The sequence below is a fragment of the Mastigoproctus giganteus genome, chromosome 5 (genome assembly GCF_048544385.1).
Source record: "Mastigoproctus giganteus isolate SK-2022 chromosome 5, ASM4854438v1, whole genome shotgun sequence".
In the NCBI taxonomy this organism is placed as follows: Eukaryota; Metazoa; Arthropoda; class Arachnida; order Uropygi; family Thelyphonidae; genus Mastigoproctus; species Mastigoproctus giganteus.
The window spans coordinates 97,322,683-97,347,830 of record NC_143579.1 but is presented as its reverse complement, the minus strand read 5'-3'; the positions used below and the strand labels follow the sequence as shown (position 1 = coordinate 97,347,830).

The 25,148-nt window shown below is 38.6% G+C and overlaps 1 protein-coding gene across 1 annotated transcript in view; it reads left to right on the top strand.

Annotated features, from left to right (window-relative positions):
* The window catches only part of LanA (laminin subunit alpha), a 1,178,005-nt gene that overhangs the window by 226,045 nt on the left and 926,812 nt on the right, over window positions 1-25,148 (top strand). Inside the window, exon 10 of the mRNA XM_090374120.1 lies at window positions 13,651-13,785. Coding sequence (XP_090230246.1) covers window positions 13,651-13,785 — 135 coding nt within the window. The remainder of the gene's footprint in view (window positions 1-13,650; window positions 13,786-25,148) is intronic.

Below are 25,148 nucleotides of genomic sequence, written 5' to 3'. Positions count from 1 at the left end.
TCGTACCGTTGACTCATTGATTTTATAATGTTTTGCCACTGAGGAGACACTTTCACCATTAGAAATTTTATCTAATAAGTCAATTTTATTCGCTAATGTCATCACCTTCTTTCATATTTTCACATTTCTCTTGTTATTCGTAGCCATATTTTTGTACGGGTTAGAAAGAACTTGTCCACAATAAAGTCACTTTCTTCCATTAACACACTCGAAAAAGTCTGTTTTACACTGCAAAATGGTAGATTTATCACTTTTGTAAGCATATCAGTTTATAAATTGATAAATTTATTCAATTTATAAGCATATAAATTAAAAGCAAACGATGAAACCTTCCATGACAAGCGCATAACACATACTGAACAAGGATTAGCGAGAAACATCCACGCTCGCGATTTTGTCACCCCTCTCCCCCCACTCACCGAGTGCTGTTTTGACCGGGAAAGAGAATGTTAGCCACGCACATATTTTTGTATGGCGAAAAATATTCACGGCACTTTAAAATTCACATTTTTTTAGGTTTCATTTTATATTAAATCAGCGATCGCGATACACGAAACCGCGAATACAGATACCGCGAATAGCGGGGGTTTACTTTATATGTATATATACATATACATACAGGGTGATTCACTACCAGTGCGACAAACTTGCCGGAGGTGTAGGGGGCACAAAGACGAATCGGAATCACATAGCATTGCAGGGTCTTCGTCATGCGGTAGAGGACGTTGAACGGGAGGTCGCATGAACAGCGATCCTGCTGGAAGTCAGCATTTGTGAACCGTTTCTGTTGAAGAAACCAAGTAAAAGTCCTCTGGAGTGGATAATCCGCAGGCTCCAATGATTGGATGCGTTGCAGATGGTATGAACTCATTTGGTTTGTTGACAGTATCCTCCATACCGTGGATTGGGAAATACCCAATCGTTGGCCTATCGCTTGAGTACTCTTACTCGGATTGCCCCTCTGCAAGACGTAGGACATTCTCCTCATTGTCTGGCGTCCTCGTCGTTTCACTCTCGGTTCATGATACCTCTCATGAAACAACCAGTCTCACGTAACCTTCTGTGCACACGTGCGAAAATCGTATGATGAGGAGCATGCCTGTGCGGGAAATGTTCCTGGCACAAGCGCAGAGCGGCGTGCCTGTTACAGTCTGTAGCTCCATACGCGATGTGCATGTCGGCCAGTTCAATGTTTGAATATTCGTCCATCCTACTGCCTCGGGAACCGGTTCGCAAATGCTGACTTCCAGCGGGATCGCTGTTCACGCGACCTCCCGTTCAACGTCCTCTACCGCATGATGAAGGCATTTCGGACCCTGCAATGCTATGTGATTCTGATTCGTCTTTGTGCCCCCTACACCTCCTGCAAGTTTGTCACACTGGTAGTGAATCACCCTGTGTGTGTATATATATATATATATATATATGTGTGTGTGTGTGTGTGGAATAGTGATGGCCATATTCAAATGATTAATAATTGATTACTTCAATAATATAAATAATCAATTATACTAAAATTAGTTAACAGCACTTTATTTTTAGTTTTGATAACATCAGATTGAATCCTTCCAATGTTTTTTTTTTGCGAGTTTTCATCTTGTTGTTTTCATAATAATCTGACTTACCGTATTTCCCCATGTATAAGATGCACCTTAATTTTGGGGCCTGAAATTTGAAAAAAAACACGTATTACATAAAGTTATTGAACTCAAGTTTTATTCATCATAAAATTCATACAACTCCTCATCACTGTCAAAACTCCCATCCATTAGCTTGTCCTCATCTGTGTCTGATGAAGAATCACTGTCTTCATATATTGCCTCGTCCTCAGTTCCATCTATGGCATTTGAAATGCCACACTTCTTAAATGACTTGACAACGATCTCAATCTTGATATTATCCCAGGATCTTTTCACCCAGGTACAAACTTCTCCGGTAGTTGGTTTCTTCACTCTTCCTGCTGTTGTCAAATTGTCCCCAGAAGACTTCATCCATTGGTTCCTTTCGTCTCTCATGGCAGCTTTGAAGGGTTTGTTAACGCTGACATCAAGTGGTTGGAGCTGGGATGTCAAGCCTCCAGGTATGATGGCAAGTTTTGTTTTTTGCTCTGCAGCAATCTTCTTTGTGTGCTCTGAACTGATCAAGCACCAATAGGGCAGGTTTGCGTAAGAGCCCACCTAGTCTCCTGCTCCAAACTTTCTCAAACCAGATCTTCATCCCATCCTGATCCATCCAACCCTTGTCATGAACGTGGACAATCACTCCTCGAGGAATATCTTCTTTTTGCATTGTTTTGCGTTTGAAAATTAGCATAGGAGGCAGCTTGGTTCCGTCGGCACAACAAGCTAGAACAACTGTACAATGGCTCTTTTCATGTCCACTTGTCTTCACAATTACAGTTTTCACTCCCTTCTTATCAACAGTTCTGTTACTTGGGACATCAAATTGAAGGGGACTTCGTCCATATTTACAATCTGTCTCAACTCAAACTGATGTGTCTTCTGACATCGAATGACTAAACAATGAAATTTAAGGACCTGCTGCTCATGACTTGCCCAAAAGATGCCTGAAAGCATCTTTTGGGCAAGTCTGGTGCGTGTACGCATGCTTTGTCCATTCCGTTTCATGAACCTGAAGCACCTTTTGTGTCCTCCTTTGAATTCAGTAACTTCTTTTTCATCAGCAATTCTTCTTGTCTCATGCTGAACCATCTTTGTGGACACTGAAATTCCAATTGCCCTTTGCTCTACAATCCATATCTTCAATTCCCTCTCTAAATCAGGCCATTTTGCTGACTTGCCTCTAATGGCCTTCTTCTGCCGTGGTGTTTTCAGTAGGGTTTCTTCTTCCCGTAGTCAGTCTCGGATTGTTTTCTCAGTTGGAGGAGGACCAAACTTACGTTCAGCAGCATGATTTCCATTCACTTTTGCAAACTGGATCACTTTTAACTTGAATTCAGCACTGTATAAAAATCTTTTCTGAGCCATTTCTGGGCAGAACGTGGCAAAACGTAACCTAATATACCGGTAACAAATGCGAAACAATGAGCGCAAAGACAACAAGCGCGAAAAAGCGGGAAACGCAAATAAAAAAATCTACAACCACTGTATAAGACGCACCCAGTTTTTAGACCCCAAATTTTTCGAAAAAAGGTGCATCTTACACATGGGGAAATACGGTACATATTTGAATATAATTGATAATGAAACTGCTATAATCGATTATTTTGATTATTGGCCATAATTGATTATTTCAATTTAGACTCTTGATTATGCCGATCACTAGTATGGAGGAGGGCCCTGAGGCATGTTGTATATGTGTGATTCAGGAGAAATAGTAAATATTTTGGGAAGTTATAGTATCGATTTTTTTGGGTAAAAAAGTTTGTATAAACATGTTTCTAATTCTCAATGGATATGGAGATATATCTGTTTGAAACTGGCATGCACAAAGCCATTATGAGAGGTATTAAAGAACAATAAATGACTTATTGTTTGTATTTATTGACTTTTTGAATGAATACAAAACACAAATAATTGACAAATTGTTTACATTTCACAATAAATGTTCGAAAATCCCACCGCCAACCTCAATGAGGGCAGCAGTATCCAAAATGCAAGTGAGCAATTCGTCTCTTGTATTCACCTTTTCTTTGTATACTACGCTTTTCATCCATCCCACAAACAAAAATCTAATGTAGTAAGATCTGGACACCCTGGTGGCCAATGAACGGGACCACTGATTGCAGCCGATCCATCGTTCAGGGAAAGTTCAATTTAGATATTGTATCACCAAATGGGTATGATATGCAGGAGCTCTATCATGCTGAAAATACATACCAATCCCTTGTAGCCAAGGGAACATCCTCCAATAGTAGTGGAAGTTTGTTTTGCAGAAATTCTAGGTAAATGGGCCCTGTGGGACTATGGTTCCCAAGCCTTCTGTTTGAAATTCTGTACTATGTTGGCTTGACCCAATCCACCATAGAGCCATCCGGATCGTCACAGGGCCATTTTGTTCTTTGTCTGTCCAAAGTCTATATGTTGAAGCCAATGAACCACCATTGATGCTTCTATGTCAGCAATTGTTGTTAAAATATGCCATAAAAATAAAATCCCTGACCTCACCTATGTGGTCATCCGTATATATGTCACAGTGGGAAAATCTATATAATATATGCAAAACTGTCAGTCAGCCCTTTGGCATCAGGATTCAAGAGCTGGTTCATGATATTAACTTCACGTTGGATAGTATATCCACACCAGCCAAGCAAGTCCTTCCTCCTTGGAATATACGATCTCCATCTTGTGACTTTAGTCTTAGGAGCTGGCTGAAAGCTAACACATCGCCATGTATGTGTTAGCTTTCAACTCTTTGCAGCACAGTGTGCCGAATACCTCGACTTCTTCCTGGTATATACAGATGGCTCGAAGTCTGAAGAGTTCGTGGGATCTGCTTGTGTTTTTTGAAGCAAAACAATCTGCATTCGTATTCCATATGAATGTAGCATATACACTGCAGAGCTACATGCAAGAGAACTGGCCTCTGATCTTATAAAATCCCACCAGTACCAAAGGTGCATGTTATATACTGACTCCCTAAGCTTATTACAGGCCTTATTTTTTTATTTATTTTTTTTTTAATGAAAACCCCAAACACGAAAGGTATCAAAACCTATAGTACCCAGTACCGTGCATGGCTTGAAGGTGAAGTATGGGGGGGGGGGGATGCCGGAAACTTTGCTCTAGAGACTAAACATGGGTTTCACCACTTCAAGCCTCCAATAAGCAAAGTGGTGGTATTTCACCGGTTGATGAAAGTCATCTACCACCTTATACCCAATGTGAGAAGCACTCACCCAATATTATGTCAGATGCAGCAGATATTACTCTCTCTCTCTCTCTCTCTCTCTCTCTCTCTAAGAGTTAAACTTTGATATTCGCTTTTGCTGGATCTCTAGCCATGTTGGTATCAGAGGCAATGACTTGGCAGATGCAGCAGCCAAATCAGCAGTGCCACAAAGTCACATCTGCTTGTCAGTCCCCTATACAGACTGCAGGTAACTAATCCACAAAATATTATGCGCATGTTGACAAGAATCTTGGAATGGGTGCCATACTAACAAACTAAATGAAATCAAGCCTGTATTAATGCATTGGCATTCTAGTCAGTACAAGATTTGCCGGTAGGAAGTAGCCTTTGCTTGGCTAGGCATAGGATATAGTCACCTGATGTATTCCTGTTTGCTGAGGGCAGATGACTGTTCTGTGTGTAGACGTTGTAAAGCAATTTTAACTATTCGTCATATTTTAGTAGAATGTATGTCTTTTAGTAATTAATGCCATTTATGTTTTACCCATCTGTCTGAGCCTTATACACTTAGGCAGATTTTATTGGATGATGACAATGTGTCAGATGTATTCAGGTTTTTACAACTGATTAAGCTATATAATTTTATTTAAACTATTTAAATGTTTAATATGTTATAACTGTTTTTATGTCATACCTTTGTTTATAATATATTAATCAGATATTTTATATTTTTGCATATTTTTATATCTTTATATTTTATACCTTTAGACTTGGCATACAATAGCCTTAGATGCTGATGCGCCATAAAACTCCTAACAATCAACCAACCAACCAACCAGTCCAATCAACTGTTTGTAAATGATACTGCATCACACGTTTATAGAGAAGTGATGTTGAAAATTTGTTTCTACAGTGGCATGTGGATTTTCGTCTGACCACTTATTAGAGTTACGGGCGTTGTTGATACCGTCAGGGGTGAAAGTAGCCTTCATTGCTGAACAGTATTAATGGAATTAATTGGCAATTAGCATTTACCCACCGACAAAATTCCAATCGTCTCCTGGTTGAAGGTGTTGCACCCGCTGTATGTGAAATGGATACAAGCCGTGCTCATGTAATATTCACCATACTCTTGTCTGTGGAACACCGATATATGTAGAAATTCTTAATCTGCTAATAGTAGGACTACGTTCTACCAACTGAAGTGTGCTCTATTTCATCCACATTTTGTATTTGCACGTTCAGAAGTAATATGAGCACTGGAACTGTACCGGTCTCATGCAGTTTGGTGTAAACACTCTTGAATCTGGTATACTGCAGTTAGGAAACCGTCAATGGTATTCCCTACAAGCAGCAATAGCACTTCCACAAAAACCATAGAAAAACACCATATTAGCATATTCAGCATGTGTGAAGATGTGTGGCATTCTTCACAACACTTCTAACACCAAACAGCGTCAGATTATAACTGCTTCTTCTTGATCACATCTGATTCAGGGAGCTGTGCACACCAGTTTCAAACAGCTGTATCTCTGTATCCATTGAGAATTGGACACATGTTTCTATGAACTTTTTTAAGTCAGAATAATCGATACTATAATCTCCCAAAATATTTTCTATTCCTACTAAATCACCCTGTATATACATACATGCAATCTCCATTTTTGCTCTTACATGACCTTCACACAACACGGTACTTATATTATTATTATTTTTTTTTTTTTTAAAACCCAAAACACGAGCAGTATTAGAACCAATAGTACTTAGTACCGTGCTTGGGTTAGAGGTTGAGAAGATGAAAGAAGATATTTGTTGACATTGGACTTCAACTTCTGAAGACTTTAATTTGCAGGAAATAGGTACAAAGGAAGGTTGTTCCAGAAAACAGCAGTTGAATGAATAAATGAGGAAGAAGAAAAGTTGGTTCTGCGAGTTTGAAGTTGGAGAGTAAATCAATGTTGGTTGCTGGCGGCATGTGTTCGGACTGTTTTGCAAGAGAGAGAGTGGGAATTATAGAAGCCAATTCAGAAGAACAGTGCCCATGGAAATATCTGTAGAAAAAGGTATGCAGCAGAAACAGTATGTCTATGAGACAGCGAGCGAAGAGACTCTGTTAGAGATGAGTCATTAATTAACCTAACTGCCCTCTTCTGAATTGAATTAGAAGCATGTGAGAGGTTTTGGGGGCACCACCCCAGATGTGGGAACAATATTCCATGGTAGAGCGGATTTCTGATTTGTACAGAGTAAACAGCTGTTTGGAAGTAAAATAATGCCAGGAGTTAAAGAGAAAACCAAGTTTTTTAGATGCAGAGGAAGCAATATTTGTAATGTGCTTGTGCCAAGAGAGATTAGAAGTCAGGGTAATCCCCAAAAGAGATATATTGTCTTGCCTAGAAATCGAAGTGTCACCAAAGATAAGCACAGGAGCAGAAGAATCATTTTTGCGAGATATAAGACAAGACTGAGTTTTAGAAGGATTGAAATCAACTAAGTTGTCTCTGGCCCACTGCAGTATTACTTGGAGATCGGCATTTAAGGAATTGGTAGCGGATATTTGAGAAGTTGAAGCTGATTGAGCAGGGCAAGGTTTCTCTAAATGGAAAGTGGTATAAAATTTGCTATCATCGGCAAAACTATGGATAGGACTTCCAGTCAATGGAAGAAGGTCATTAATATATAAGAGGAAAAGAGTGGGGGAAAGAACTGAACCTTGGGCGACACCAGCATTAGTTGAGAAGTTAGAAGACAGAGAGCCATCTACCATCACCAACAGTGAGCGATCAGAAAGAAAACTGGATAACCAATTACAAAAAGCAGTTGGCAGACCATAAGATGGAAACTTGTTTAGAACACCTTTATTCCAAATACGATCGAAAGCCTTTGAGATGTCAAGAGCAACTGCTTGTGTTTCACCCAACTTTTCCATTGAATTTGTCCATAAATGGGTAACATAAGCCAGAATATCACCAGTGGATTGACACTGACGGAATCCATACTGGCAATCGTTGATCAGAAGGAAGGTTTCTAGGCAGTTTAAGAGTTGGTGGTTAATTGATTTCTCCATTACTTTAGAAAGAGTAGAAGTAATTGCAATGGGACGATAAGTGGATTGGAGGGATTTGTCACCCTTTTTAGGAAATGGATGGATATGAGCAAATTTCCAAGCAGAAGGAAAAACACCTTTGGAATAATAAAGTGAAAAAAGGTGTCAAAAACAGGAGTAAGTTCAGGAGCACAGGTTTTGAGAACAAGTGGAGAAATACCCTCAGGACCTGGAGCTTTCTGAGCATCAAGTTTTGTCAAAATCCTTCTGATATCCTTTTGATGGAAGACAACAGGAGGCATTGAATGAGGCGTGTTGGGAATGGTGAGAGGTGTTTTACCAAGATCATTAATACATGAGTTGGAAGAAAAAATGGGATGCTAGCAGGTCAGCTTTATCCTTGGCTGAAGTAACAACAGAATCATCTGGTTTTGACATTGGTGGAAGCAGAGATTGGCAAACGTTGCGGCCAATAGGTTTAGCAAGAGACCAGAATGCTCAGCTACCATTAGGGCAAGAAGCAAGTTTTCTACTCTTAGCCCATTCAAAATCTAGAGAATTGGAATCAAGCCAATTACGATATGTAACATTCTTCTCTTGAACAGTCTTAGCACATTTATTGGAATACCAAGGTTAAGATAAAGGATGAGATTTTAAAGTGGACCCGGGGGGTAAAGGATTCCATTCCTACAAGAATAATTTCACTGACATGATATGAGCAAATGTTGACATCAGAAGTTTTTAAACAGTAATCTGACCAAGGAAAGAAAGAAAAGAAATCTCGCAGGTCATCCCATTTTGCATTGTTGTAATACCAAACAACACGAGGTTGTGAATAGCCATGAGATAAAGTCCATTAGGCACCTCAGATCAAGTTTTGATGTGAGGTGCCTAATGGACCACTCATTTCGACAGTGTACTTAGAAGGGTTGCTTGTGAGAAAAAGATCAGTCGTGTTGGCGGTATGGTTAGGATTGTCCTGTATACTTTTAAGTAAATGAACAATCTGTGCAAGGTTATTAATAATTGCAAAAGCCTCAGCGTCTTGACCAGCTGGGTCGGTGTGACTAGAAAACGGAAGCCAGCTGGAGTTGTGAACATTAAAATCACCAAAGAAAATTACCTCACTGTTGGGAAAGTTGGACTGGAGAAAATCAAGTTGCAAAGAGAGGAAGTCAAAAAGCTCCAAGTGATTAGTGGAGTTGGGAGAACGGTAGATGCAGCAGATGAATTTAACAGAATGAGGTAGAGAGATTTTAAGCCAGAGAAGATTGAAAAGAGGAGATTCCAAATTACCAAATCTCTGACAGGGAATATCAGAACGGACATATGCAAAATTACCACCTTTGAGGCAAAAAGAATCATAAAGCAAATAAAATTGGCCAACTTAGATGAGCAGTAGTTGAATCAACTGCTAACTGAGATTCTGTCAGAAAAAGTACGTGGGGTTTGGACAGGAAGTGGAAATGGACATCGTTCAGATTAGAACTGAGATCACGTATATTTGTTAGTTTAACTAGGAAGTGTTTGGGAGGTTTAGATCTTTTCACAGATAAGCTTGGCGCCTCTGTAGCCAGGTGGGAAGGAGCAGCAGTGGGTAGCACACGCTTCTTGATTAGACCGGGGTTTGAGCCCATCACCACCAAATACGGAGGATGCGGAAAGGTCAGCGAATGACCACCGCATATTCCCGGAGCAATATGGCCTTAGTTTAACAGATATTTATTTAAGTGATTAGTGGAGTTGGGAGAACGGTAGATGCAGCAGATGAATTTAACAGAATGAGGTAGAGAGATTTTAAGCCAGAGAAGATTGAAAAGAGGAGATTCCAAATTACCAAATCTCTGACAGGGAATATCAGAACGGACTATCAGAACGGAATATCAGAGCCTTAGTTGCTAATACTCCTAAAAACCAAACAACAAACAACAACTTCAAGCTATGTGTCCTGCCAAGACCATTTTAGTTCTTTAGTTTTGATAAGAATGTCCTTTACTTGAGTTTGCTGCCTGATCCATATGTTTCTCTTCTTATCTAAAGTCTGATTATTCCCAATATAATCCATTCCATTCTTCGCTGTGTAGTTCTCAGCTTCTCTTCCATTCTTTTGGTGAGTGCCCAAGTTTCACTTCCATAAGTCATGGTGGGGAGTATACATTGGTTCATTATTTTACGTTTCAGACAAACTGGGATATTGCTTTTCAATATGTGACTATATTTCCTGAATGCTATCCATCCAAAATTTATTCTTCTCTTTACTTCCAGCCATTTATCATTATTACAGCTAATAACTTGTCTCAGATAAGTATATGACTCCACCTTTTCAATTACTGCTCCTTCAATCATTATGTCCCTTTCTGTGGCATACTTGTTCATCATTACTTTTGTTTTAGCCATATTCATCTTTAGTCCAAAATCCTTTCTAACTGTGCATAACTGATTAAGATTTTCCTCTAATTCTTTGGGATCGTGGCTTATGACCACAATGTCATCTGCAAATCGTAACTGGTTTAGGTACTCTCCATTCACATTGACTCCTTTCTGTGACTAGTCTAGTCTTCTGAAAACTTCCTCAAGGGCAGCAATGGTGCCTCCGTAGCCAGGTGGGCAGGAGCAGCAGTGCGTAGCACACGCTGCTTGATTAGATTGGGGTTCGAGCCCATGATCACCAAATACGGAGGATGCGGAAAGGTCAGGGAATGACCACCGCATATCCCCGGAGCAATATGGCCTTAGTTGCTAATGCTCCTAAAAACCAAATAAAGAAACAAGGGCAGCAATAAACAGCTTCGGAGATATTGTGTCTCCTTGTTGAACTCCTTTCTCGATTTTAAATTTGCTACTGTCTTTGTCTAGTCTAATAAAGGAGGTAGCGTTTTCATATATTTTCTTCAAAATCATAATATATGGGGTATCTATGCCTTGTTTTTCCAGTGCCCGAAACATTGCCGTATGCTGTATGGAGTGAAATGCCTTTTCATAATCCACAAATGCCAGGCATAATGGTGTTTTATATTTATTTGCTTTCTCCATTAGCTGTGATATTATGTGAAGGTGATCCATAGTTGAGAATCCTGTCCTAAAGCCAGCTTGCTCTTTTGGTTTTTTCTCATCAAGTATTTTTTCTAATCTGTTAGTAATGACCCTTGTGAATAAATTGTAAATGTGGGATAACAAGCTAATTAGTCTATAATTTCCAATTTCTGATTTATCTCCTTTCTTATGCAGCAAAACTATGATTGCATTATTCCACTGCTTAGGCGTCACACCTTTTCTAATGCACTTTGTGAAGAGCTTTGCCAGTTTTTGTGTTATGTCTCTTCCTCCCAATTTTAACAACTCTACAGTAACTTTATCTTCCCCCGGGCTTTGTTATTCTTCATTTTCTTCAAAGCATGTTCTACCTCATCAGGAAGCATATTGGGTATGTTGTATGTGTTACTAATTTGCGATCCATCTTCCCCATTGCTGACATCATTCCCTCACTCCTTGTATAATTAGTCTCTATAGTAGCCTTCTGCTATTTGAATTATGCTTTCTGTGCTGTTTATAAGTACACCATCACTATTCTTCAGTTTCAGTATCATTTGTCTTTCTGTATTACTGCTCATGGCTGCTGATTTAAGTCCTTTGTTTTCCCTTAATGCTTGTTCTACTTTCTTTTGTGTTAAATCTTCTTATGTCCTCTCTGAGTCTCTTTCTAATGGATTTGCATAACTCAGTTACTCAATTTTCTCCTTGTCAGTGTTTTTCTTGCTCTTCATTTGTCGTCTTCAGTTCATCATGACCAGTGTTTCTTGACTAATTTTTTCTTCTTTGGATTTCTTTTTACCAATAGGTTTCTTGGGCTTTATCACTTTCAGAAAGTAGTAATATTCCTCATCAATATCTTGGTCCAGAGCCATTTGAAGAAGCTCAAACTTGTTCTAAGTTCCAGTACGTACTGCTTTTTCTCCTCTTCTGTTATCTCAAAGACCTTCGTATTATTTACTCGAGTCAGTTTTTTTCTTTCTTTTCTTACATCTATATCAAGTGTGCATCTTGCCATTCTGTGATCACTTCCAACATTTACCTTATTCAGGACACTAACATCATTCACGATATATCTTCTGTTAGTGAGGATGAAGTCGATTTCATTAGTTGTTAATCCATTTGGGCTCTTCCATGTCCACTTTCTGTTCACCCTTTTCTTGAAAAAAAAAAAAAAAAAGTGTTCATTACTGACAATCTTTGAGATTCTGCATATTCCACAAGTCTTTCACCTCTTTCATTCTCTCTATTAGTTTTTTTTTTTTTTTTTTTTTTTAAACCTTGAAAGAACTATTTACTTTCCTAAACCGGATAGGAATATATCATAAAATATAGTTATTTATTTCATATTCACCATTAGAAAGACACAATATGGCCCAAGTAGCCTATGTGTTGTTAAACCCAACAGCAACAACAACAACCTCTTTCATTTCTTTCACCAATTCCAAAATTTCCTACAGTTCCCCTTTCTGCGCTGTTTTGTCTTTTTTCCAACTTTAGCATTGAAGTCCCCCATAAGAATAGTGTAGTGGGTTTTCTGCTCATCTTTCTGCTCTTCTGCTCAATTTCGGTGTACATTTCTTCATCCTCTTCATCATCATGGCTCGATGTTGGTGGATAAATCATTATAACCTAGCTTGTACCTCTTAGAAATCTTGAGTATTAGTCTTGACATCCTTGGTGATGTATTTTGAATTCCAAAATGTTGTTTTTTTAAATCTTTATGGACCAGAAACCCAACTCCACCTTCACTCCTCTCACTGTTTCCATTGGTGTGCAGCAGACTTCCACTTGATAAACTTATAAGTGATTAATTTCTACTTGTTTCAGCCAAACTGATGATATTCCAATTCACATTTTCTAATTCCTTTTCCAGCTCTAATATCCTGTCTTCACCGATGAGCGATCTTACGTTGTAACAGGCCAAGTTCAGTTTCCGTGCATGGCAGCCTAGTCATACCCAGAGATTCTTAGCACCCTCTGCTTCCACTCTGATCCTCTCACTGCTGTAAGAGGGGGAGTGAAATCCACTGGAGACTGAGGGCCATTTGTTTTGTTGTGCTGTCATATGCTGGAGGGTTTGGTCTTTTCCTCTTCACGCTGACCAGGCATCTTGAAGAGAACCACTCTACATGTTCATTGCCACCTAAGTGACGTAACCGGACTTACCATCGAGAAGGTGCGCATGAGTGGATTTTAGGGAGGCAGGCCAACTGGACTTCTCCTAAATCTTCTGTAATAGAAAGATATTGGATTCATCAGTGTTTTAGACTGAGTGTCTGATAACACACAGAATACCTGTTCCCCTCTAATGACATGGAACATAATAAATGTGTCATATTTGTTGTCAAGAAGCACCTATCATGATTAGCATGTGAATAGTTTTGCAAAATCTTAACTAGAATCAGGCATAAATATTCCATCATCTCACAGAATCTGTGCCAAGCTATGTTAATCCTGCCCATTCTGTGACTCTCTTAGTTGTTACAAGGACGATAACAACTCAACTTCAGTTGTAATACAGAATATTATTTAGAAAAATTTTAAATAATTTGGGAATTATAATTAATTCTAAATTATTAGGAATTAATTATAATCCTGAATAATTTGGAAACTGGGTGAATAAAAATATTGTCACTATTTAAATACAGTTGATAATTATTTAAATTAATGTGATTTTATTAAGTTTTATAAATTTTCTTATGTTTTATTAAGTTCTTTAAGGTTTTTTTTATTATTAGAGCTGTTTTTCTCCCCCCCAGCTTGCGATTGCAGTCCTGCTGGCTCATTAGGAATTTCTTGCAATGATGATGGCCATTGTGTCTGCCGGCCTAACTTTGATGGTGAAAAATGTGATATATGTCATGATGGATTCTATAACTACCCTTTATGTGAAGGTAATGTTATTATTTTATTCCAGTCATCATAATAAGATAGTATTAAAAAGTTTGTATCATTCTTCGCTGACAACTTGATTCGAGGTGAGCAGACTCGCTTCATCAGGGCTCTTCAGTTTAGTGGATTGGATTGGATTACTATTGATTATTGCTTTTAAATATTTGATTTATTTAGTATATTGTTACATTATTTTGTTATAGGTTTCCTGTAACAGTTTAATTTTTATAATATTATTGATATCGTTATTTAAAGTTAATTTTCATTGATATTTAGTTAATTTTATAATGGTAATTACGAGATCTGCAAAATCTCGTAATTTGTGACTCACGGAAATAGCTGATGGTGATTTATGGGTGAGTCATGATTTAATCCGTTGCGGAACCTGTGGAATGTGTTCCAAGGTCGACATGGTGTGAATATCATTGCTCATCTGGGGATTCTTTTCTTTGTAATCGATGTAAGGAGTGCACTGATCTTAAATTACAATTTGGTGAACTGATGGAACAATTTGAGTCACTGAAAAAACGGGTGCTTTCCCTGGAGAATAATGCATCTGGGAGTTTGTCAGAGACTCAAGACTCCAGCAATCTATCAAGTGATGCACTCCCGATTTAGGCCTCAAAACAGAAAAACCAAGTGCAAACTACTCTGGTTCAAAAGGACTTTGTTTTACTAGGAGTCTCTATTGTCAGGGAAATGGTGAATAGGTGGAGTAGAACCAGGGTATGTCTGCTGGGAGCAACTATTAATGATGTCACCAACAGATTGTCAGATTTTAAAGGGGGGGTAAAGAGAATATTATTATTCATGTGGGGACTAATGACATTAAACATACACGATCTGACGATTTGTTGGAAAAATACAGGAATGCCACGAGCTAGGCCACAAGGTCTATATGTCTGCAATTCTTCCCAGACACGATAGGAGGGATTATATGTTAAAAGCCTTGCGGATTAACTCAAGACTTGAAGGACTCTGCAAGACTTTTGGGGGGAAATTTCTATCAGCTTGGCTCACACTTGTAGGTAGAAGGAATTTATTTTGTAGAGACGGGATACACTTAAACAAAGGTGGTGCAAAAGTTTTTGCCAGTATTATTGAAGATACCTTAAAGGTTCAGGGGAACTGCTAGTTAGGGGGGGATGTAGGTAATAATGACGTGTTTATCTGATAATATTGGTCAAAGTAACTCTTGCACATACCTCAAGAGTTCTTATCTGTTACTCCAGCTGGACATATTATCTAGATGTTCTGGTGGCAGAAACGTTTCAAGTGAATGGGTGGCTAATGCCAGGGTTAGAGAGCCTAAAAAACTTCAAGGTTTTTTTAATTGTGTTAGGGTAGTTAAATATACAAGGACAGTTAGTCTTAATTGTTCATATAGTAATGTTAGAAGTGTCTTCAATAAAATGAACGAATTCGAACTGCTGGTTAAAACAAGTTATAATGGTAGTTATAACGCAAACATAATAGGGCTTACGGAAACGTGGTGCCACCCAGAAATAGGGGATGATGAGTTTCAGTACAGCTTGTATAATGTATTTAGGAAGGATAGGGTAGATAGAAGGGGTGGTGGGGTAATGCTTCTTATCAGAAGCAGCCTGAGTGTGATGATAGCTTTCCTGGATTCAGATTTCATGTGCTAGTACAGAATCTGTATGGTGTGAGATAGTTGGAAACAAAGGTATAATGTGAGTAGGAGTAATCTACAGACCAGGTGATTGTGAAGATTATGACGAAAGCCTCTACATGCAAATGGATGGGCAAGTAAGGTCAATGTTTTATTATGGGTGATTTCAATTTTCCTCTAATTGACTGGAGTAAATGGGAAGGAAACTCAATATGGGGAACAAAATTTTTAAATCAGCTAGATGACTGTTATTTATATCAACATGTCAGAGAACGTTCTAGAGAAAAGAATATCCGAGACCTCATCATCACTCATAAATCAGATTATATAACAGGGCTGGCAGTAGAGGAACCAGTAGCAGGAAGTGATCACTGAGTTCTACGGTGGATGATGAAGAGAGAGGTAGCAGTAGTAAAAGGCAAAGGAATGGGTTATAATTTCAGAAAAGGAAATTACGATGCCTTAAGGTGCTACATGCCTCTATTAAAACTGGGTGGATATCGCAAAGAGAACGAATACAATTGAACTGTGGTATGCTTTTAAAACATTAATCACAGATGCCTTGAATGCGTATTTACTATTAAAAAAATACTCCACGAGGAGGGTCCCAAGTTGGATGAATAGTGAAGTTGCCACATTACTTAAGCAGAAAAAGGTGGCATGGAAAAGTTGGAGCAATAAAAAGTACTGAAGCCTATAACAGCTACAAGATGACCTGTAATAGATCCACAGAAAAGGTTCAACAGGCAAAGGCAGTTTATGAGAAATCACTAGCAAACGGAGCAAAGGATGGGGGGCAGGGAGGTTAAGGAATTCTTCACCTATATAAATGCCAAGAAGAGCAGGACAAACCAGATCGGACCTTTACGTAAGGGAAAGGGTATAGTATTAAATACACCAGCTACCGTTGCAGATGAACTCAACAGTTATTTTGCATCGATATTTACAGTAGAAAAACTTTTTGTGGCAATGGGAAATTGTGGAGCGAAGTTGAAAAATATGTAATTAATGATATTGAAATTTCGCAAGATTATTTAATGAATAAACCTTCGAGCCTGCAGGCCAGCAAGGCTCCTGGAGTTGATGGAATATACCCTATAATCTTAAGGGAGGCAGCAAGTGAGTGCACTGAACCATTGAGGTTAATTATGTGAGCATCACTAGACTCTGGGGAGATTCCATTGGTTTGGAAAAGTGCCAATGTACAAAGGGTACTAGGAAAGTTTTGCAATACAGCTTTGTTTATTTAATTTTTTCAAAGTAATTTCCTCTACATTCAGTACACCTCTCCATCCTCCGAAACCAATCTTTAAACCAGTTCTGCCAAGTTTCACTAGGGAGTAAAGCACACTCGTTGTCCCAAGCCCGTAGAAGGTCCTCATCACTGGAAAACCGCCTCCCTTTCAGCTTCATTTTCACATGCGGGAACAGTGCAAAGTCGCAGGGAGTAAGGTCTGGACTGTAGGGAGGGTGCTCGAGAAGTTTCAGTCCTGTCGTGGTCAAATATTCGGTGCAGGCTTTGGCGCGGTGAGCTGGAGCATTATCGTGATGGAGGTACCACGTGTCCATTCTTGACTTTGGCCGCAGGTTCTTCATAGATCCAATGACTTTAGGCAGGCATTGTTCAGTATACCACTTAGCTGTGACTGTCTTCTATTTGAAAAATACAGCTATCATTTTCTTCTTTACAGATCGGGATTTTCTGACAATTACGGGTGTGTCGTCATCATCAAAGACCCAAACTTTGTTTTGAGCCTTGGTCGGCAGATCGTAATAGTACAGCCAAGTCTCGTCACCTGTCACGATGTTGTTCACATACCTTGATTGTCCCTTATCAAACTTTTTTAACATCTCCCGGCACCAAGTCACACGTCGTGTCATCTGCTCTTCAGTCAGTTGATGCGGCACCCAGAGAGAACAAAGTTTCTTCAGTGCAAATGATCTTGCAGAATCGAACGAATTGCTGGTGCATTTAGGCCCAAAGTATCCTCTATCTGTTGGTAGGTCACTCGCCTGTTTTCGTCAAGCATTTTCCTCACAGCAGTAACGTTTTCCTCCGTAACTGACGTTCGTGGCCTTCCCGGCCTCTCAGAATCCTCCAGAGTGAAATTTCCCCTTTGGAATTCTCTATACCACCTGAATATCGTTGTACGATGTGGACAATCATCATCTAGTGCAAGAGTCATTTCTTCTAAGCACTGGTCTATGGTTAAACCACGCACGAAATTATACCGCAAAACTGTCCTTATCTCATTTCGTGACCACGATGCCATCGCAAGCACTTTACACTCTCACTACTAATGAATAACTGAGCCCATCGACTTGGCGCGGCGGCTACTATGCACGTATGAACATGTCTCAACATGCAGCAACAAGCAGCTTCCTGTGATTCATTGTTGCGTCATATTGCAAAACTTTCCTAGTACCCTTTGTATATCCCATACATAAGGGTGGTTCTAAGAGTGAAGTGGGAAATTATCGACCTGTCAGTCTGACTTCAGTGGTAGGGAAAATCATGGAGGCAATCAATGATCAAGGGTGGAATTATTATTATTGTTAGCTACATGGTGGAAGGAAGCCTGAGGCTTATGCTGAGAGAGAGAGAGAGAGAGAGAGAGAGAGAGAGAGAGAGAGAGAGAGAGAGAGAGAGAGAGAGTGAGTCAAAAGTAGAAGGGAATCACCAAGAAAGAGAAGTGATGATATCCAGCTCAGGACCCTGGGTGTGCCAAGCCCATACTCACCAGATATGAGCCCCTGGTGGTTTCAGGATCATTTGGATAGAATTGAAATTCTCAAGGATACTCAGCATGGTTTTGTAAAGGGAAAATCATGTTTAACAAATCTGGTTTGCTATTTTGAAAGGGTCACTCATGAGCTGGATTTAGGGAATAATTTTGACATTGTTTATTTAGATTTCAGCAAAGCTTTTGAACCAGTCCCACATGAGTGGTTGCTTCATAAGCTGGAACAGGTTGGAATCACTTGAAAAATCCTTGGATGGATAGCAGGATGGCTTCTCAGGGCAGGAGGCAGAGGGTTGTGATAAATGGCCATTCCTCAGATTGGTTTTATGTAAGAAGTGGGGTTCCCCAAGGATACGTATTAGGACCACTGTTGTTTTCAGTTTTCATAAACGACATTGATGAAGGGATAGAGGGTGTGATGTCTAAATTTGCAGATGATGTTAAAATTGGTAGAGTAGTTAATGATCACTGTCAAGCTGAGCTTCTTCAGAGAGACCCAGATAGACTTCAGGAATGGTCAGAAAAATGGCAGCTATGCTTTAATCCAACAAAGTGTAAGGTATTACACCTGGGAAACAGTAATCCCAAACTAACTTATTCACTTGGTGGAGTTCAACTAAACCCAGTACTGGTGGAAAGGGACTTTAGTGTTACGATATGGTCAGACATGAAATTCTCTGAGCATTGTAAACAGCTTGCAGGGAAGGCTCATGGTGTCCTATCGATGATCTATCGAACTTTTGCAAGTAGAGATTGGGACGTGATAATCCCATTATATAAGGCATTTGTTAGACCACACTTGGAATAGTGTTGAAGTATGGAGACCGCACCTAAAGAAAGACATCGAGCTTCTTGAAAGGGTGCAAAGATGGGTAACTTGCCTGGTGAGATCGGCAAAAGGGCGTCCTTATGAAGAAAGACTTCAAATATGTGGGTTGCCAAGTTTGGAAACTAGACACCTTAGAGGAGATTTGATTGAGGTGTTTCAAGCTCTGAGAGGCATCAGTAAAATGAATGAGGACGAAATTTTCAAGATTATAAATGATGCTAGAACTTGGGGACATAAATTCAAGTTATGGGGGGGAGGAAGATGTTTAGATTGGATTGCAGGAAGTTTTATTTTAGCCAGTGAGTTATAAATTACTGGAATAAATTGCCAAGAGGGGGGGTAGAGGCTGACAGTTTGGGGAAATTCAAAAGTCATCTGGATAGTTACCTTCGTGTGAGGGAAATGCATAGGATGATAGGTTTAATTTGCTTTTCTTTTATTAATTATTAGTTTGTTTTTTTTCTAACATTGTTTTATTCGGTTTTTTTTTTTTTTTTTTGGCTGGTGCAGCATAAGCCATAGGCTTCCTTGCACCATGCGGCCATTACTAATACTAATCTGTCCGTATGCTAAAGTAAATATCTCATGTATTTCACTTACATTTTAAATCAAATTTTTATGTTAAAAATAAATCAAGATATATAACTTTAAGGATTTAGCACTGAGGTGAGACTGACAATGCATTTAAATTTGTGAAGGATGATCACAATATGAGATACAGTTGAAATGTTCCTTTACAATACTTGCTTAGTTTTCATTTAAGCTTATCCTATAATATTATGCCTTATTGAATTTGGATTTATTATAGTATTATCATATGCACCTTTTGGTATCTCTCATATTGTGGGATTAGCTTTACAACTGGGTTGTTATGATTGCAATACCAGGTTACTTGCCCACCCACTGATGAAAGGCCAACAAGCCTCGAAACTGTGCTGTCTGGAATGGTTGGTGTCCCCGAGAATATTGGCTTAACAGGAAAATTAAAAAATTACACATGAAATTATAAAAAGTAGTAGAAATAACTTGTCTGGGGAATAAAAAATGTTTACTTTTTTTCCATCTGCTGAAATCATGCCTCTGGTCTTAGGCATGATTTCAATTCAATTTTAATGCAATTCAAATATAAATTTAATTCAGTTAAAAATAATACAATTAAAAATATTACACTAAACTTCTATTCAGTAATAACACTATATACAGTGAAACTTCTCCTAACGGACACCCCTCGTTAAAGGACATCTCTCTACAACGGACATTTTCATATTCCCCAACTCACCTCTAGTGGTTTTAACGTGTGTGCAGCTTCTGTCTAGTGGACATTTTCTGTAACGGATGCAGACAGGCAATCTGCACTGTTTCGTTTAGATTAGCACTTAATTTGATCTCCCCATAACGGACAGCGGGCGAGCTTACGGCCCTTTTTCTAGGAACTTTTCTTCCACTTATTACCTCAATCGTGTGTTTATTTTCTATTTCCGATTCTCTGAATTTTATCAAGGTTTAAGTTACGGTTCTAAACCCTTTTTCAAGAATTTTAAGGCACGTGTAAAACTTCTGATGAATTTGGTGTGTGCAGGGGGGGGGAATATGGTCGGCCTTTCGTCTTTTCAGTTTCAGTTTTCAGTTTTGTTCAGTGTCGTGTGAAGTGCACAATGTCTTCTCGTAAACATTTAACTTTAAAAGATAAAGTCGAACTCATTAATGCGTATGATCGGCAAAAAAATAGTGTTCGCACTCTCGCTGCAAAATTCAAAATCGGGAAGACGCAGGTAAGCGACATCCTAAAGAAAAAAAAATGAACTGCTCAAACAATTTTGGCAACACAGAAATGATCAAGTTCAAAAATCATTCCCGAAAACTGTTGGACTTCAAATTGACAATGTTACGTATGAGTGGTTTTGTCGCGAATGTGCTAAAAAAATTCCCATTAATGGGCCTATTATTAGGGAAAAGGCTTTGGAGGTTGCGAAATCTATGGGAGTAAATGAGTTCAAAGCTTCTGTGGGATGGCTAGACAAGTTCAAAACTCGGCATAAAATTTCTTGGAAAACCGTAAGTGGTGAAGGTGGATCTGTTGATACTGGGGTTGTAACAGAGTGGACCGTCAAATTGGAAGATTTATGTCGTGATTTTGAAGCTAAGGATATTTACAACTGTGACGAAACAGGGTTGTTTTTTAAAGTTCTTCCTGAAAAAACAATGAGTCTAAAAAACGAAAAGTGCCAGGGCGGAAAAATTTCTAAGGAACGCTTGACTGTACTATTGTGTACAAATATGCTGGGAGACTTTGAACAACCTCTTGTTATAGGAAAACCACAAAATCCTCGTTGTTTCAAGGGCATAAAGTTGAATCTTGAATGTTGATTGGAAGTCTAATAAAAAAGCGTGGATGGTACGAGATATCATGAGCGAATGTATAAGCCACTTTAACCAAAACATGATTCGTCAAAACAGAAAAATTATTCTTTTCGTGGATAATGCTGCATCTCACCCGCACATTGAATTGTCCAACATTCAAATCGTTTTTCTGCCACCAAACACATCTGCAGAGTGTCAGCCCTTGGATCAAGGGATAATAAAAAATTTTAAACTTCACTACAGAAAACGTGTTTTAAGACATCTCATTGCAAACATGAACGATGTAACGTTTGCGAGTGACCCTGCAAAGAAAATCAGCATCCTAGATGCGATTCAATGGATTTCCTCTTCAGTAAACGCAATTAGAAAACAAACTGTCGTGAACTGTTTTGTAAAGTCTGGCTTCTCAAACGCAAAAATTGAAGTTGTGAACAGCAATGTGGAGCACCAAGAAGAACAAGAACTTCATCTATTGATAATGTACGATACTTCCGCTACAAGTGACCCTGGCTACAAAGATATAGACTCGAACCTCACTACAGAAGATGGTGCTATAGATATAAATGACATTATCATCGATATTTTTCAAGAAGTTCCTCAAGAGGATGAAGAAATGGAAGGAGGTCATTATGTCGAAGAACATATTAACGACGAACCACCGATGAAAATAGAAGAAGCGCTCATACAAATCAATCGTTTAAAAATGTTTTTCGCCGCTGAAGTATCTTACTGAAGGACTTTCGATGGTTTCTTCACTCCAAACAAATGGTGAAAACAAAATTATCAGCCGGAAGAAGGTGCAGAAGAAAATAAGTGATTACTGTATGTATTTTTCATAAGATAAAGTCATAATATGCATAGCACAATTGTATGTATATTATTTACAAAAATATTGTTCAAAATCTGTATATATTTTAATTTCATTTTACATTAAACTAAATTTAACGATTTTTCTTTCTTTTTTTTTTTTCTCCCTCAGACTTCTTGTTAGCGGACACTTCTCTCTAATGGACACATTTTCATTCCCCATGGCTGTCCTTTAAAGGGAAGTTTCACTGTATATATTTCAGTATCAAGTTTTATCTCCTTCCGAATTATGTTATATTAATTTCCTGAATGTACCTGCTGACAAAAAAATCTTGGCTATGCCACTCTTCACTTACATAAGTCATGGTAAGGAGTATACATTTGTTCATCATTTGTAAAAGAATAAGAGAAGTTTACCTCATATGATACGTAAAACACTTCCGTATGATACTCTCCAGAAATTAAAACGAAAACAATTAAAAAAACAAAAAAAAAAAAAAAATCGAAAATCTTACATTACAGTAAAAAATAATTAACAATAATTAAAAAATCAAATGATCACAATTAAAAATCAAATGAACACAATTAAAAATCAATTTAACACAATTAAAAATTAAGTAAAAAATTAATTTAACCAAAAAAAAATGTAAAACTATTTTCCTTCCTGAAGCTGACAATGCTTTTCGACCGTATGTCGTGATTACAGGAATGAAAATTGCCGAATAGGGGTTGAGCATGGAACTTAAATAGGGATTAATTGTCTCCACGCAAGCATGTAAAGAACCACGAGTCAGAGATTAGATATGACTGGGGAACTTTGGTATTACGATATGGGACTATTATACGAGACTATTAATTGCAGAAACCATTGAATTCTCATGTAAATTAATTTCAATGGTTTCTGCAATTAATAGTCTCTTATAATTATATTGGACACTAAGTATTTTGGCCTTGTTAAATAAAAAATTTGTTTTTCATTAACGGCATGAAAGGCTAATTTTATGCTGTTGAACAAGATGCATAAACTGAGGCCACGTGTTGATTAACATGAAAATTCAGAGGAAACTGCGTAGAACTCTGATAAGACAAGTCACAATCACCGCAAGAAATGTTGTGTACTAGGTCATTTATTTGTGTTGCAAATGAGGAAAGGACTGAGTGATTGTTCAGTATAGTGTGTAATTTCCATAATTGGCCTGGCTACAATTTTAAATTCAGTATCTTTAAAGAATCTGTTAAGTTGTTTGTGCCACCGTTCAACATATGGGACAGAAATAAAGTATTTTTTGATATTACTATTGTTGGTTGGTGTATTTTTTTGTATTCTATCCTTATCTTGCACCCTAATTCTGTCTATTGTAGTAAGTGGGTAACCCCTGTTTAAGAATCTGCTTGTTAATATTTGTATTTCTGAGCCCAAAGCAGATTCTGTTATTGAATATTTGTAGGCATTTAGAACTTGATTAAAGATAATCGATCTTTTGTTGGTGAACGGGTGATAGCTCTTATAATGTTTGTTTGTTATTTGGTTTTTAGGAGCATTAGCAACTAAGGCCATATTGCTCCGGGATATGCGGTGGTCATTCCCTGACCTTTCTGCATCCTCCGTATTTGGTGGTGATGGCCTCTGACCCCGGTCTAATCAAGAAGTGTGTGCTACGCACTGCTGCTCCTTCCCACCTGGCTACGGAGGCGCCTTGTTATAATGTAGAAGCATACCACCATTTTGCTTATTGGAGGCTTGAAGTGGTGAAACCCATGTTTAGTCTCTAGAGCAAAGTTTCCGGCATCCCCCCCTCCCCCATACTTCTCCTCCAACCCATGCATGGTACTTAGTACTATAGGTTTTGATACCTTTCGTGTTTGGGGTTTTCATAAAAAAAAAAAAAAAAAAAATACCGTTTTGTTGGTTTACAATAGATGTTAAATTGGACTTTATTTGCGTCCCGAGTAAGCTTGAAATTTAGATAATTTAACGACATAGTATCCATATTTTCCCTCTCCAATGTAAATTTGAGTTTAGAATGAATATTATTAAACATTCATTTATTAAATGAATATTATATATTCAACGACAGAATCTGCTTTTGGCCTCAGAAATACAAATATTAACCAACAGATTCTTAAACAGGGATTACCCACTTACTACATTAGACAGAATTACAGTACAAGATAAGGATCGACATCTTCAGCTGATAAGTACGCCGCTGCAGAGTTTGAGGGCTGTGGAGATTTAGAAGGGATCGGCCGCTCAACCTTATGAAAGAACATATTAATGGATGACTAGACGGTGGCTTTTTTCTTTTCATCATAGATTTATTTGTAGCAAGCAAGCAAGCATATCATTCAACCTTCTGTTAACTTTTAAGAATCGTTCACTGTCAGAATCCATCTTCTCAAACCTCGCCATTGCCGATGTAATTTCACGAAATGCCATTGCCATCTCTCTGGTGATGAAGCATCTTGGCTGCTTATTTGGTTCATCTTGAGCTTTGTCAGCATTTTCTTCTTTCACTATCGCTGCCTGCATGTCAATAAGTTCTTTGTTAGATAATTCCTTTTCTTCTTCCTCTATTAACTCCTCCACGTCTTTGACAACAACCTCCAACTGAAGTGGCACCTCCGTAGCCGGGTGGGCAGGAGCAGCAGTGCGTAGCACATGCTTCTTGATTAGACCGGGGTTCGAGCTCGTGACCACCAAATACGGTTGTGGTTGTTATGTGGTTTTTAGGAGCATTAGCAACTAAGGCCATATTGCTCCAGGGATATGCAGTGGTCATTCCCTGACCTTTCCGCATCCTCCGTATTTGGTGGTCACGGGCTCGAACCCTAGTCTAATCAAGAAGCGTGTGCTACGCACTGTACTGCTGCTCCTGCCCACCTAGCTACAGAGGCTCCACCAAATACGGAGGATGCGGAAAGATCAGGGAATGACCACCACATATTCCCTGAGCAATATGGCCTTAGTTGCTAATGCTCCTAAAAACCAAA